This window comes from Capra hircus, chromosome 19, assembly GCF_001704415.2.
Source record: "Capra hircus breed San Clemente chromosome 19, ASM170441v1, whole genome shotgun sequence".
Lineage (NCBI taxonomy): Eukaryota > Metazoa > Chordata > Mammalia > Artiodactyla > Bovidae > Capra > Capra hircus.
In genome coordinates this window covers 29,124,684-29,139,410 of record NC_030826.1, presented here as the reverse complement: position 1 = coordinate 29,139,410, position 14,727 = coordinate 29,124,684, and the positions used below count along the sequence as shown (strand labels likewise).

The window sequence follows — 14,727 nt, the reverse complement described above, 5'->3', positions numbered from 1 at the left end:
CTGTCCTTACACACATGTTTTGCACTCAGTCTGCTCATGCACACTTGTTTATTTCTGTATCATAAGTTTTCCCAAGTCTTTCCATGTGTCAACATTATGGTTTATGCCTTCTTGGTTACGGTTCTTATAAATTGGACCTGTAGAAATAGAATTTCCATTTTAACAAGCTTGAAGAGGCAAACACACTGTTCAAAGGCAGTCAAACTTTGCCAGTTTACTGCTACAGTGTGCAGAAGGGATAACTTTTATTACTATTTTTAAAATGTTATTTAAATAAAACAAATTTTGGAGCTCAATACAAGCTAAATGCCCTGTAGACATTAACAATCTAGTTGAGCAGGTAAGAATGAGGCATTTGAAAGAATTTGAGAAAAGCCAGTATATCATGTGAAGAAGCTGACAAAAGAAGTTCACAGAGCAGATAATTCAGGGGTGATTAAATAAGAGGAGAGGCTTCAAGAAATACATGATAAATCATAAGCTCAGTGTAGGTTCAGTTCAGTCTCTCAGTCGTGTCCGACTCTTTGCGACCCCATGAATCGCAGCATGCCAGGCCTCCCTGTCCATCACCAACTCCCAGAGTCCACCCAAACCCATGTCCATTGAGTTGGTGAAGCCATCCAACCATCTCATCCTCTGTTGACCCCTTCTCCTCCTGTCCTCAATCTTTCCCAGCATCAGGGTCTTTTCCAATGAGTCAGCTCTTTGCATGAGGTGGCCAAAGTCTTGGAGTTCAGCTTCAGCATCAGTCCTTCCAATGTGGAGCAATTCGAAAAGCAAGCCATGCCCTTTCACAGTTCTCATCAGTATGCCCACAGCCAAGCTGCATGATCAGCTTACAACTGCCATCAGTTCAGTTCAGTCCAGTTCAGTCGCTCAGTCGTCTCCGACTCTTTGCGACCCCATGAACTGCAGCACGCCAGGCCTCCCTGTCCATCACCAACTCCCAGAGTTCACTCAGATTCACATCCATCGAGTCATACCCACTCCCAAATCACTAACACTGTGATTTCTCAGATGTTCTTAAAATGGTGCATGTTGCTCATATATACAAAGTATCCCTCCTCTAAAGTCAGCTTCTTTGCTAGTGTGACAGGGTCGTGGGAACACAGAATTGTTAAGTATGAGCAGTGCACATTAGCCAAGTGGTCATACTGAGGACCACTCTCAGTGGGAGTCGGTGGGAGTGTGTGTTTATGTCCCCTGCATATAAAATATACAGAATTTGGCAAATCATTTATATGTGGGGTGGTCATTAAAAGGGGAGTTTATATGTTAAAAAAAAATAACAGCAACAACAACGTTGTCTCTAATGGATCAACCTACACTGATCCTTTCCCGTCATTTCAGAGAAGCCCTTTTCTGCATCCAGTATAACGTACGAGCCTTCATGAACGTCAAGCACTGGCCTTGGATGAAACTCTTTTTCAAGATCAAGCCCCTCCTCAAGAGTGCGGAGACAGAGAAGGAGATGGCCACAATAAAGGAAGAGTTTCAGAAAACCAAGGATGAACTGGCCAAATCAGAGGCCAAAAGGAAGGAACTGGAGGAAAAAATGGTGACTCTCTTGAAAGAGAAAAATGACCTACAGCTCCAGGTTCAATCTGTGAGTACCCTCTGTGCTGACTCCACCATGTCAGTGACTTCACAGAGCAGATAATTCAGGGGTGATTAAATAAGAGGAGCGGCTTCAAGGAATACATGATAAATCATGTCAGTGCACCATTTTCTTGACTTCACAAACACTTTGGATTTACAAATGGCCTTTTCTTGAAAAAGAATATTTCCAATTGCTTTTTTCAGTATTTCACTTAACTTTGAACATTCCTATGAAGAAGGCAAGAACTACTTCCAAATTACAAATGGGAAATTGAAGAATTTATTTAACAGTGTCACAAATTTAATAGTCATGAAGGAAGCAGTTTAAAGGCAAGCCCTCAAATCTCAGTCATTTTCCTGAGAAAATGACTGCTTTAACTGCTTCAACCCAGCCTTAAAAGTGGAGCCCTATTTTCTGAATACACATGTATAAGATTGCATTTAAACTCAAAAAAGACAGTCATTCTTATTTCTCTCTGTAACTCTTTTCCCCAACCCCCAGGATTTAGCCCAACAAACTGACTTGCAGTTATTTGAACTGAACTACCAGGGTAAAGGGCAGAGCTAGTGAACCCTGTGATTCTTCCTTTGATACAGACCCCAAGTTCTTAAGGTCTCTCCTCTGTTTATTGATTCAAGAAGAAGCAGAAATCAAAGTAGGACAGGCTTGGCATCAACACTCTGGCCAATTACAATCTCCCTTTTCCTTAGTCCAAGTCAAGCAAGCCCAACAATGTCATGAAGAAATCCATAAAAAGGATAGCTTTCTTTAAAATTTTTAAGCTATTTTCAACTTTTCCTATTGATAAATTAACTTATATGAGAGTTACATTTTCCTTAAAGCACAGTATCACAGCCTCTTCATCTTAACCTCTGTTCATAGGTATTATCATTAGTCAGTGAGTAAATATTTACTGAGTGTATCACTTAAAAGCAAAAGAACCCTGAAAAGTCCCCATTATCATTCATTCAAGCATTTTAAAAACCTAAGATGTAAACAAACACTGAGAAGTTAAACAAATTCCCCAGATCAGAGTAATCTAATAAGTTGGTGGCTGAACTGATTTTTTTGAGTCCTTTAGTCATTTATAAAAACCTTATTGAGTAATACAGTTTCTCAAAATTACAAGTTCTTATATACTCTAAACTTCCTTTTGAGACTAATTCTTAAAATGGAAAAGGAAACCTTGGACCATTATAGAACTGTTATGGCCTATCAGGGAGATTTTGAGTGTATAAAAATGTTTCATGGAAATATATTCATAGGCATAAAAATTATGTTCTTTTTCTTTTTTGAATTCAATCTAGTAACTGGGGAATGACCAAAGCCAAAATGAACCAATTTGACTAAGTCAAAATCTTTGAATATTATAGCTGAAATGCTCTTAACAATCATCTATTCCAACCCTCTTAATTACATGAGATAACTGAGTATAAGAGGAATAAGGCAAATTTGAGACAAGAACTCAGGCTTTGGTCCTCCCACTCTTCTATACACTACTTTTTAAAACAGTCAGTTACTTCAATTCAGCCATTTTTCAGACTAATTTGTTTCTAAATCTATAGTCCCGGATCTAATTAGCTACATTTCTCCAAACAATGGACTAATGTTCAACTAACTTATACTGAAAAATTCATTAGCATTCAGTAAACACTTCTATTTCATGCAAAGAACAAGTTCAAAATAAGTAACAAATTCTCTAATTAGTTCAACGAATCTCCCCTCAGGAAGCTGATGCCTTGGCTGATGCAGAGGAAAGGTGTGAGCAACTGATTAAGAACAAAATCCAGCTGGAGGCTAAGATCAAGGAGGCGACTGAGAGAGCCGAGGATGAGGAAGAGATGAATGCTGAGCTGACAGCCAAGAAGAGGAAACTGGAGGATGAATGTTCGGAACTGAAGAAAGACATAGACGACCTTGAGCTGACACTGGCCAAGGTTGAGAAGGAGAAACACGCCACGGAGAACAAGGTATGAATCACATTGCCCTATACCATGCAGAGACTGCCATCCATCTAAGCTGCTCCACTGCAGAGGTCACTTCTCTTTTAACTCTTCTAGGTGAAAAACCTCACAGAAGAGATGGCCGGCCTGGACGAAGTCATAGCTAAGCTGACCAAGGAGAAGAAGGCCCTCCAGGAGGCCCACCAGCAGACCCTGGATGACCTGCAGGCAGAAGAGGACAAAGTCAACATCCTGAACAAAGCTAAAGCCAAACTAGAGCAGCAAGTGGATGATGTAAGTGTGTTTTTAATATCCACTTGGAAGTTTTTTTAATTTCCTTTAATTTTTAATGAAATTTACTTTCGCATTAGCTTGAAGGGTCTCTGGAACAAGAAAAGAAACTTCGAATGGATCTAGAAAGAGCCAAGAGGAAACTGGAGGGTGACCTGAAACTGGCCCAAGAATCCACAGTAGACATAGAAAACGACAAACAGCAACTTGACGAGAAACTTAAAAAGTAGGAAATCCCCCCAAAAATTCTGTGCAACACCATCTTTCAATTTGTAGGAGTACTAATATGTCTTGTTCTTCTGTCTAAAGGAAAGAATTTGAAATCAGCAATCTGCTAAGCAAAATTGAAGATGAGCAGGCAGTAGAAATTCAACTACAGAAAAAGATCAAAGAGTTGCAGGTGAGTCATCTCACCTCCGTTTGTGTCTTCAGCCAAAAACCTGAAATTGAGATGAGATCGTTAACGTGCTGTGTCACCGCCAGGCCCGCATCGAGGAGCTGGAGGAGGAGATCGAGGCCGAGCGGGCCTCCCGCGCCAAAGCAGAGAAGCAGCGCTCAGACCTCTCCCGGGAACTGGAGGAGATCAGCGAGCGGCTGGAAGAAGCCGGCGGGGCCACTTCCGCCCAGATTGAGATGAACAAGAAGCGGGAGGCCGAGTTCCAGAAGATGCGCAGGGACCTGGAAGAGGCCACCCTGCAGCACGAGGCCACCGCGGCCGCTCTTCGCAAGAAGCACGCGGACAGTGTGGCCGAGCTGGGGGAGCAGCTTGACAACCTGCAGAGGGTCAAGCAGAAGCTGGAGAAGGAGAAGAGCGAGATGAAGATGGAGATCGACGACCTCAGCAGTAATGCAGAGACCGTTGCCAAAGCCAAGGTACCTGATACTCCCTTTATTTTTATTTTCCCAAAACTATCTTTAAATGAGGGTAATTATTAATGATAATCTGTAAGAGCCCTCACTGCTCTCTGGCATTAAACATTGTTTATGGCACTGATCTAAATTTTCTATTCTGATACGTTCCATTCTATTTCGTTTTTTAAAATGTTGGATATGCTGCCCTGGTGGCTCAGTGGTAAAGAATCCACCTCCCAATGCAAGAGATGCGGGTTCAGTCCCTGGGTCAGGAAGATCTCCTGAAGAAGGAAATGGCAACCCACTCCAGTATTCTTGCCTGGAAAATCCAACGGACAGAGGAGCCTGGCGGGCTACAGTCTACACGGTCATAAAAGAGTCAGACACAACTGAGCGGCTAAAGCAACAAATGATTGAGATTGTTTCACAACCTTCTTTAAGTGTCAGCATCCAGTACCACTGGGCTAAATGAATGAGCTCCAACAATGACCCCTTGAGGGACGTCATGCACCCATCATGCTTGAAACCTAACATGTTCCTTAGAGTTGGCCATAAATTTCTACTCACACTCAACATAGCTTTATGTCGACATAGCTTCACTCTAAAAATATTTTAAGAATCAAGGATTAATTTTATTTTTTACTGCATTCAGTATCTCATCTTTTGTGGCTACGTGTGCTGCAGGGAAACCTTGAAAAGATGTGCCGCACTCTAGAAGATCAAGTGAGTGAGCTTAAGACAAAAGAGGAGGAGCAGCAGCGGCTAATCAACGACCTGACGGCTCAGAGAGCGCGTCTGCAGACGGAAGCCGGTAGAGATTTCCCTCAGTCCCACAACTATGTCCTAGAGAAAAGCAATTCTGGGGATTCTGAGTTAATAGCAATACTCCCATATTACAGGGGGGTAAACAAACTACCAGAATTTGCCGACAAGGTCAGGAAAAAAAGCAAGAAATAATCAGCAGACTAGTTTATTTGTTACACTCCAATAGCAATGCTGCTTTTTAATCTCTACTTCTAGCCAATTCTGTAACAATATTTAAAGTATATATCTGTCAGTTATATGTATAATATATATACAAACCTTTAGGCTTATTTTTTTATGCCATTAGCAAATTCCTTTACTTCTATAATTCTTAGGTGAATATTCCCGACAACTGGATGAGAAAGATGCTTTGGTCTCTCAGCTTTCAAGGACCAAGCAAGCATCTACTCAGCAGATTGAGGAACTGAAACGTCAGCTAGAGGAAGAAACTAAAGTGAGTTTCACCAAAGATCTTGGCTAATCAAATCTAAACATGTTCAGTTAGAGTCTACTTTAAGTGTATAAATTAAATATCACTGAAGAAATGAATTCAAGTCAGTGAACTCATACTTCTGCAGGCCAAGAATGCCCTGGCCCACGCCCTGCAGTCCGCCCGCCACGACTGCGACCTGCTGCGGGAACAGTACGAGGAGGAGCAGGAGGGCAAGGCCGAGCTGCAGAGGGCGCTGTCCAAGGCCAACAGCGAGGTGGCCCAGTGGAGGACCAAGTATGAGACGGACGCCATCCAGCGCACGGAGGAGCTGGAAGAGGCCAAGTGTGTACTGTGAACTCCAGAAGAGGAAAATGACTGGTTTCCCAGCTGAGCAACTCCCAGAAAGATCTGTGATGATGATAATAACACAATAATAACACAGGCTAACATTTACTGAGTGTATACCATGTCTCCAATACTAATATATATTACATATTAACATTTAAATGCTTTCATAGCAATATTACATCGCATTGTTATCTGTATCCCTATTTTACAGATGAGGAAATTGAGACTGTGAGAGTTAACCAACTAACACAAGAGCATATGATTAATAAATAGTACAGCTGGGATTAGAATCAGACATTCTGATGACAGAGACCACCTTCTTAAGTACTGAGGCGCAGACAGATCTCTTAAAACTCACAATGGGGGCCACCCAAACTGTGCATAATGTCCAGGGTTAGTCTGAATAAAGTAAAGCCTTAGTCTGTGTACAGACTAAAGGAGACCTTCAGTAAATCTTCCAGAGCATCAGGGATAAGGGTTTTTGCATGCGTTGGGCTTGTATATTTGGCACACAATTGGGAATAAAGCAAGAATGTAGACAATTCAGAAGTGAGGGTGGGGGGGAAACCCTGCCTTTTCTTAGACTGCATGAATTATCCTGATTTACTTCTTTCTTTTCCTGGTGAGACTCTCCAAATATATATGATTAAAAGAAACTGGCTATTTTTCTAGGGAAAAAGTACATAAAATAAAATGGAAAGTCTGAGAAAGCAAAAGAATATGCCCAGTATATCTGTGCCCAACAGTTAGTCTCAAATCCTTTTTGGAATGAGGTGAGATATACATCAGTCAATAGAATTACCCTTGCTAATCATTCTCCTTACCATACTCAATCAGACGCCTGCAAGTCCTCAAACCGTATGCAGTAAGATACATACAGCATCAGCTCCAACAATGGCCTTTAAGAATTCAAAAACAAAAAACTTGAGGTCAACCGTTCACCACTTTGGACCTTTTCATAGTTCATCCATCTAGAAAGCAGTTCTGGCCAACACAGTTTTGAAAGCCGTGCAGCTTGACATCTATTCCATAGTTCAGAATTAGTATTATGAAAGGGGACTGAGAGCTTAGCACTTGCCCCTGTTCCTGACCTCTCCCCTTAACTGCCTGGCTAACTTCTCAGGAAGAAGCTGGCCCAGCGTCTGCAGGAAGCTGAGGAACATGTAGAAGCTGTGAACGCCAAATGCGCCTCCCTTGAGAAGACCAAGCAGAGGCTCCAGAATGAGGTTGAGGACCTCATGCTCGACGTGGAGAGGTCCAATGCCGCCTGCGCGGCTCTCGATAAGAAGCAGAGGAACTTTGACAAGGTGGCTCAACTTATACAAACTCCACCCATGTTTTATTAATACTTAGTCTCCCTTTCTCCATCAGCTGACAATTTACTGCTTTTCAGGTCCTATCAGAATGGAAACAGAAGTATGAGGAAACTCAGGCTGAGCTTGAGGCCTCCCAGAAGGAGTCCCGCTCTCTCAGCACTGAGCTGTTCAAAGTCAAGAATGCCTATGAGGAGTCCCTGGACCAACTTGAAACCCTAAAGAGAGAAAACAAGAACTTGCAGCGTGAGTGCACTTGAACTTCTCTACCCTGTGTGGCCTTGGCAGGACCTCTCCATGTTCTGACCTCTTGTCCTTTCTGTTCACCCACAGAGGAGATTTCCGACCTCACTGAGCAGATTGCTGAGGGAGGGAAGCAAATCCATGAACTGGAAAAAATAAAGAAGCAAGTGGAACAAGAGAAATGTGAGATTCAGGCTGCTTTAGAGGAAGCAGAGGTACATATTATGATGTTGGGCAATGGTACCATGAAAGGGATCCATTATTACAGAGCTGGTGGAAATTTGAACTCATATAACCTTGATCAAGGGCAATTTGATGACAGTTATCACAAGTCTTAAAAATGGAATACTATGACCTATCGGTTCTAAGAATCTATCCCCTAAGACTGTCCTAAATAGAGGCAAAGTTTCAACACAAGATATCCAATCCAAAAATAGAGTGATGCAAGCTATGGAACATCCCTATGATGAAATTTTATACAGCTTTTAAATGTAATTAATACAGGGGAATGTTTATGGTAGAGGATAATTTTTAAAGCAAGACATATATCTGCATATACAATTTTATCATGTGTAAATGGACATGGGTTTGGGTGGACTCTGGGAATTGGTGATGGACAGGGAGGCCTGGCGTGCTGCAGTTCATTTAGTCTCAAAGAGTCGAACACAACTGAGTGACTGAACTGAACTGAAATATGTATATATATACAGGGAAAAAAAACTAGAAGAAAATGAACCACATTAAAATAGTGCCTCTTGAGTGGAGGCACGATAGGAAGATTTTCTGTTTTTATAAATTGTGCCCACATGATGCAGTGAACATATATTTTGTAATCAGAAATATATATATATGTTTTAAAACTGAGAATTCCTACAATAGGAATTAGTATAGCACTTTATACCTTACAAAGCACCCTTATTACAGAGCTTCCCTCCAAAATCCACGACTAAACAGAAGGATGATTTACCTAGCAGAGTCCTAGAGCTGTTGTATTGTACTTTGTAAAATTAGACAAAGTGATATTAGTAAGGGTTTGGCTCACAAGGGAATATCCTCCAAATAGTCATTTTCCATTATTAATGGATCATTGTTTTGTTAAGGCATCTCTTGAACATGAAGAGGGAAAGATCCTGCGTATCCAGCTGGAGTTGAACCAGGTCAAGTCTGAAGTGGACAGGAAAATTGCTGAAAAAGATGAGGAAATCGAACAGCTGAAGAGGAACCATATCAGAGTTGTGGAGACCATGCAGAGCACACTGGATGCTGAGATCAGGAGCAGGAATGATGCCCTGAGAGTCAAGAAGAAGATGGAAGGAGACCTCAATGAAATGGAGATCCAGCTGAACCATGCCAATCGCTTGGCTGCAGAGAGCTTGAGGAACTACAGGAACACCCAAGGGATCCTGAAGGTAGCTGGGTCCACTGTACAGCCCGGATGAGTGAGGGATGTGACCTGTCTCCCATTCATCACAACAGCCTGTTAAACCATCCATTTTTTTCCCTTTAACAAATTATAGCAATTCATAGTATGAGGGAGCTAAATTAAGTACACATAGAATATATTCTTAAAGAAATATTATGTAAAAAAGGAAAAAACCCAGAAGCCCAGAGATATGATATGAGAAAAATTAGAAGAGTTTGGCACCAATAGGCCTGGGATTGAGTCTTAGTTTTGTTACTTACTAACTGCCTGATTTTAGGCAAGTTATTATTTAACCTTTCAGAACTTCTATTTCTTCCACAAAATAAGAATGAAACTACCACCTCGTAGGGTTACTTTTGAGGATCAAGTGAGAAAAGAGATGTCAAGTGATGGGTAGGAGCATACAGGAAATGTGCCATAAAGGATCCTAGCACGTGAAAAATAACCAGTTGATGGCATAAAACACAACAAGAATCCCTAGCTGGTAACATCACCATTTTCATGCTCATTCAAATGACAGGCCTGTCATTTCCTGTGCCTGGTACCAGCCCGTTCTTCCAGTTCATCTCCTAGGATGTTCACACCTTCTTTAGAGTGTCTAAGGCCTCTTTATTAACCTAACAGGATACCCAGCTCCACCTGGATGATGCTCTCCGGGGCCAGGAGGACCTGAAGGAGCAGCTGGCGATCGTGGAGCGCAGAGCCAACCTGCTGCAGGCTGAGATCGAGGAGCTGCGGGCCACCCTGGAGCAGACGGAGAGGAGCAGGAAGATCGCAGAGCAGGAGCTCCTGGATGCCAGTGAGCGTGTCCAGCTCCTGCACACCCAGGTGACACCCTCATATCAAACAAATGCTGGTTACCCTGAAGCTGCTGCTTCCGTTTAGTCGCTAAGTCATGTCCAACTCTTTGTGACCCCATGGGCTGTAGCCCACCAGGTCCCTCTGTCCATGGGATTCTCCAGGCAAGAATACTGGAGTGGGTTGCCATTCCCTTCTCCAGGGGATCTTCCCGACCCAGGGATCGAACCTGCATCTCCTGCTTTGGCCTGTGGATTCTTCACCACTGAGCCACCAGGGAAGCCCCACTCCATTTTCATAAATATGTGTATATTCAGGAGGATGGAGGGATGCTTTAAAATATTAATTGCAGTTATCTTGAATGATGAGATTATAGGTGATTTTTTGGTGTCTGTTTTTCTTTTTTAGATTTTCTACCAAAAAAGGGACAGGGGTGTTACTTTTTTCATTTAAAATTAGGGCTTGAGTCCTTAGATTATTTTGAAAACCATGATGTGGAATAAGCTTAAAAAAAGATTATCCACTGACCACACAATCTGAAAATGCTCCATTTAATGTTTCTCGTCAGAAGCACGTTAGCATTCAGCACTACAGTGCTTACGATCCCTTTGCCTTGCACACCATTCAGCATCGCTGACCTGCCCAGGCATTAAATACCCTCGTCATTTTGACAACCAAAAATATCCACCTCTAAAAGTTTCTAAATACCCACTGAGGTGGTATTGCTTCCCTTAGGGAACCACTGGGCGAAATTTTAAGAAAATGTTTTCAGACGTACTCTTCTGAATTACTATTCAATATTCCCAAAGGGAGCAAAACATTCAAGTTAACAGAAAATAGATTCCTTCTAATAGAAGAACTCTCAGTGCCAGGCTCTCACAAAAAGAAGCAATTATTTTCAAACGTTTCAAGGATAGAATACTAGTGATGTCTGTTTGACATATAATTGAAAGAGCAATTAATTAATATAGGCATTTTTGAACCTCACACATCCTCACACACAAATCAGATGGGCAATCAGGGGGACGGGACAAACCTTGCAAATGATTAACATTTTGCATGGAACAAACATTATTTTAGTGAAATCTTACTATTAGGTCCCCTGCTTGAGCCAACAAGTAAGACATCAATAAAATCCCAAGTGTTCAAACTACTAGTCTTATAAATTTCCCTACTTTTAACAGAACACCAGCCTGATCAACACGAAGAAGAAACTGGAAAATGATGTTTCACAACTCCAGAGTGAAGTGGAAGAAGTAATTCAAGAATCACGCAATGCAGAAGAGAAGGCCAAGAAGGCAATCACTGATGTGAGCAAATGAGCATTTGTTTAATGATACTGTGTGTTACCTGCTATTACCAGGATTATTGTATTGGTTTATTTACTAATCAGGCGGCCATGATGGCCGAGGAGCTGAAGAAGGAGCAGGACACCAGCGCCCACCTGGAGCGGATGAAGAAGAACCTGGAGCAGACGGTCAAGGACCTGCAGCACCGCCTGGACGAGGCTGAGCAGCTGGCCCTGAAGGGTGGGAAGAAGCAGATCCAGAAGCTGGAGGCCAGGGTGCGGCTCTCAATCTCTGAATCTGGGAAGGGAAAAAGTCACTCCCCCACCCTTCTCTCTTCTTGTATATTGATTCCCATCCTTACCCTGGGGCTGAGGACATCCACCCAGTATCATCAGTAGGTCATGAGTCAATTCATATCCCCCAAGACTGATTATATAAGTATCCTTCTTGATTGTAGGTACGGGAACTTGAAGGAGAGGTTGAAAGTGAGCAGAAACGTAATGCTGAGGCTATTAAAGGTTTACGGAAACATGAGAGAAGAGTAAAGGAACTCACCTACCAGGTAAGGAGAATAGGTTTCTAGAATATCCAGATTTCCTGCCCAAAGAAAACCTACTGACTGTGTGATACTCAAAAACAGCTACACATTAGCTTGATATATTCAAGGGGCAAATGACACAATCACCTATCAGAGGCACTCTTCTAAGCCACAAAAATCAGGAATACCTTTAAAAATAGCATAAGTGAGGAAAGAATATAGGTTTCAAGGCCAGGTCAACTGGTATTGGCCTCTCTTATTTTTTAAACTCTGATAGGTTACCTAACACTAATCACCTGTAAATTCTACTCACCAGAGCAGGGAGGTAAATTAAAGAATTGTATAACTCTCTAACATAGTGCCTGCACATGGTAGACACTTATCAAGAGTGGCTACTGTTAATACTATGAAGGAAGCCTCAGGGTCGACCACATTTACCGCAGGCCCACCTGCCATCATATCAGAGTGATTTATGTCACCACCTATAGTAAGTTTATTTTATTGGATTGAATGCAGACCATTTTTTTTTTTTAACTTCCAGACTGAGGAAGACCGCAAGAATGTACTCAGGTTGCAGGACCTGGTAGATAAATTACAAGCGAAGGTGAAATCGTACAAGAGACAAGCTGAGGAGGCTGTAAGTATCTTTAAGCCCTTGAGGGAAGAGTAAAACTTCTGTGTTATTAAGAGAATGTGTTAATTAGAAAGAGACACAGATGTAAAGAACAGACTTTTGGATTCTGTGGGAGAAGGCAAGGAAGGGTGGGATGATTTGAGAGAATAGCACTGAAACATGTATATAATCATATGTGAGATAGCTCGCCAGTCCAGGTTTGATGCATGAGACAGGGTGCTCAGGGCTGGTGCACTGGGATGACACTGAGGGATGGAATGGGGAGGGAGGTGGGGGAGGGGGTTCAGGATGGGGAACACATGTACACCCATGGCTGATTCATGTGAATATATGGCAAAAACCACAATATTGTAAAGTAATTAGCCTCCAAATTAAATTAATTAATTTTTAAAAACCCAGGATTTATGACAAAAATAAAAAAGAGACAAGTAAAAATATATCATTCTTAAGAGATGATATAAATTTGAATTTACTCCCAAATTCTAATTATGGAATAAGATTTCAAGAGGAGATATTTTTATTATTAAGCAATTTGTAGGGGTTGGGGGAGAAAAAGAAAATTCCAAATAACCCTCCTTACTTGACAGCTGCAAAGAATCCCCAGTAGAAAATCTAACACCATGATAAATATTCCTCTCCCTCTAGAAATGGGCAAAATCAAGTATTCCCAAAAGCCAAATAGAAGTCTTTTACCCCAACTGACTCCTTCACTCACTAACCAGTGTCATCAGCAGAGGCTTATCCCTGCACACTTGCTATAGCAAATTGGGCTGTGTTGGAAGTTTCTCCAGCTTCATCTTTCCTGGTTGTTTGTTCCCTGTTCTTCCAGACACAACGTAGTAGGTAGGAGATAAGAAAAGCGAACACACAAGGGAGTGACAGGACAGAAATAAGTCCAACCAACGGAGGGCATTACTTTCTTCCTAGCCCAATTTTTCTCCCATCTCCGTATACCAGAGTCAAAATATATGCAAAACAAATTAAGTGGAATTTTCCCAAAGTTAATAATTTGATTTCACATTTACTTTCTAACCTCTGTGACCATAGAGGGGTCTCTTCCTCCTTTCCACACAACCCATACCTGGTAAACTGATTTCACATATACATGGGTTGGGCACAATGAGCCTGTCTCTTCCGTTTCAAAACTGTTCCTTCTTTCATTCTTTAGAATAAAAAAAGTAATTGACGCTACAAGTTCGGTCTGGATTTGAAGTCAAATATGACAAACAGACCATAAGAAAGAAGTATCTGTGTTGAGGAAATAGTCCTGTTTCGAGACAAGTGCAATAAGAACCACGAAGTCTAATTCTCACAACTTTATTCTTAGGAGGAACAATCCAACACTAATCTCGCCAAACTCCGCAAGCTCCAACACGAGCTAGAGGAGGCCGAGGAACGGGCTGACATTGCCGAGTCCCAGGTCAACAAGCTGAGGGTGAAGAGCCGGGAGATTCACACAAAAGTCAGTGCGGAGTGAACACACACCTGCCTGGTGCTGCCAAGGGCCTGAAGAAATGCACAAAATGTGCTATTCTGGGTCACTTGCCTTGTGATGTTTTTTTCTCTTAATGTTGAATAAATAAAAACCATAATGAACTGATAAATTGAACCAGAGTGTCATTTTTTTATTTCCAGAATTACTTATTCTCAAACACAGTTCTCACCTAGCTGTTATCTTTTAAACAGTATATAAGGCTTTGCAGAACATTAAGTGTTTGTACCCTTCTCACCACCCAGCATCCCCTTTCCCATCTCCACCTCCACGACACACACACACAAAATTATCTTTTACTGGACTTGATTCTCTTAAATCTCTCGAGATTGTTCCAAATTACTATGTAAAACACTCCCTGAGGTTACTCCTTCAGACAGGACCCATTCGTGCACCCACTCCGTACTTCTCCTGTGTGCAGGGCCTTGCTCTCAGTTCTCTGGTACCTGCCATGAACAAAGCATAGTTCTTGCCCTCTAGGAGCTTATATTCTATAAGGAGAGAAAGGCAAATAGGACGCTGTGTAATGTGTCAGATAAGTGCTGATAAGAAATAAAAAAAATAAGAGGGAGGCGGTTAGTGTTTTGTAAAGAGGCGTTGAGGAAGGCCTCTTTAATAAGAACACATTTGAGCAGAGACCTAAGGGAAGCAAGAGTATTCCCAGCAGAGGAACAAAAGAATATGCAAAGGTCTGAAGCAGACGCAGTTTGGCAGGTTCCAGGGACA

General features: G+C 41.9%; 1 protein-coding gene across 2 annotated transcripts in view; it reads left to right on the top strand.

The window, feature by feature from the left end:
- The window catches only part of MYH8 (myosin heavy chain 8), a 28,657-nt gene extending 14,539 nt beyond the window's left edge, over nucleotides 1-14,118 (top strand). For both annotated transcript variants that reach the window (XM_013972192.2, XM_013972193.2), the window contains exons 21-39: nucleotides 1,351-1,606; nucleotides 3,328-3,570; nucleotides 3,661-3,837; nucleotides 3,915-4,060; nucleotides 4,144-4,234; nucleotides 4,318-4,707; nucleotides 5,371-5,497; nucleotides 5,826-5,944; nucleotides 6,069-6,265; nucleotides 7,395-7,578; nucleotides 7,665-7,830; nucleotides 7,918-8,042; nucleotides 8,928-9,236; nucleotides 9,875-10,078; nucleotides 11,233-11,358; nucleotides 11,442-11,612; nucleotides 11,795-11,899; nucleotides 12,417-12,512; nucleotides 13,837-14,118. In XM_013972192.2, the coding sequence (XP_013827646.2) occupies nucleotides 1,351-1,606; nucleotides 3,328-3,570; nucleotides 3,661-3,837; nucleotides 3,915-4,060; nucleotides 4,144-4,234; nucleotides 4,318-4,707; nucleotides 5,371-5,497; nucleotides 5,826-5,944; nucleotides 6,069-6,265; nucleotides 7,395-7,578; nucleotides 7,665-7,830; nucleotides 7,918-8,042; nucleotides 8,928-9,236; nucleotides 9,875-10,078; nucleotides 11,233-11,358; nucleotides 11,442-11,612; nucleotides 11,795-11,899; nucleotides 12,417-12,512; nucleotides 13,837-13,986 (3,382 nt within the window). In that variant the 3' untranslated portion in view covers nucleotides 13,987-14,118. The remainder of the gene's footprint in view (nucleotides 1-1,350; nucleotides 1,607-3,327; nucleotides 3,571-3,660; nucleotides 3,838-3,914; nucleotides 4,061-4,143; nucleotides 4,235-4,317; nucleotides 4,708-5,370; nucleotides 5,498-5,825; nucleotides 5,945-6,068; nucleotides 6,266-7,394; nucleotides 7,579-7,664; nucleotides 7,831-7,917; nucleotides 8,043-8,927; nucleotides 9,237-9,874; nucleotides 10,079-11,232; nucleotides 11,359-11,441; nucleotides 11,613-11,794; nucleotides 11,900-12,416; nucleotides 12,513-13,836) is intronic.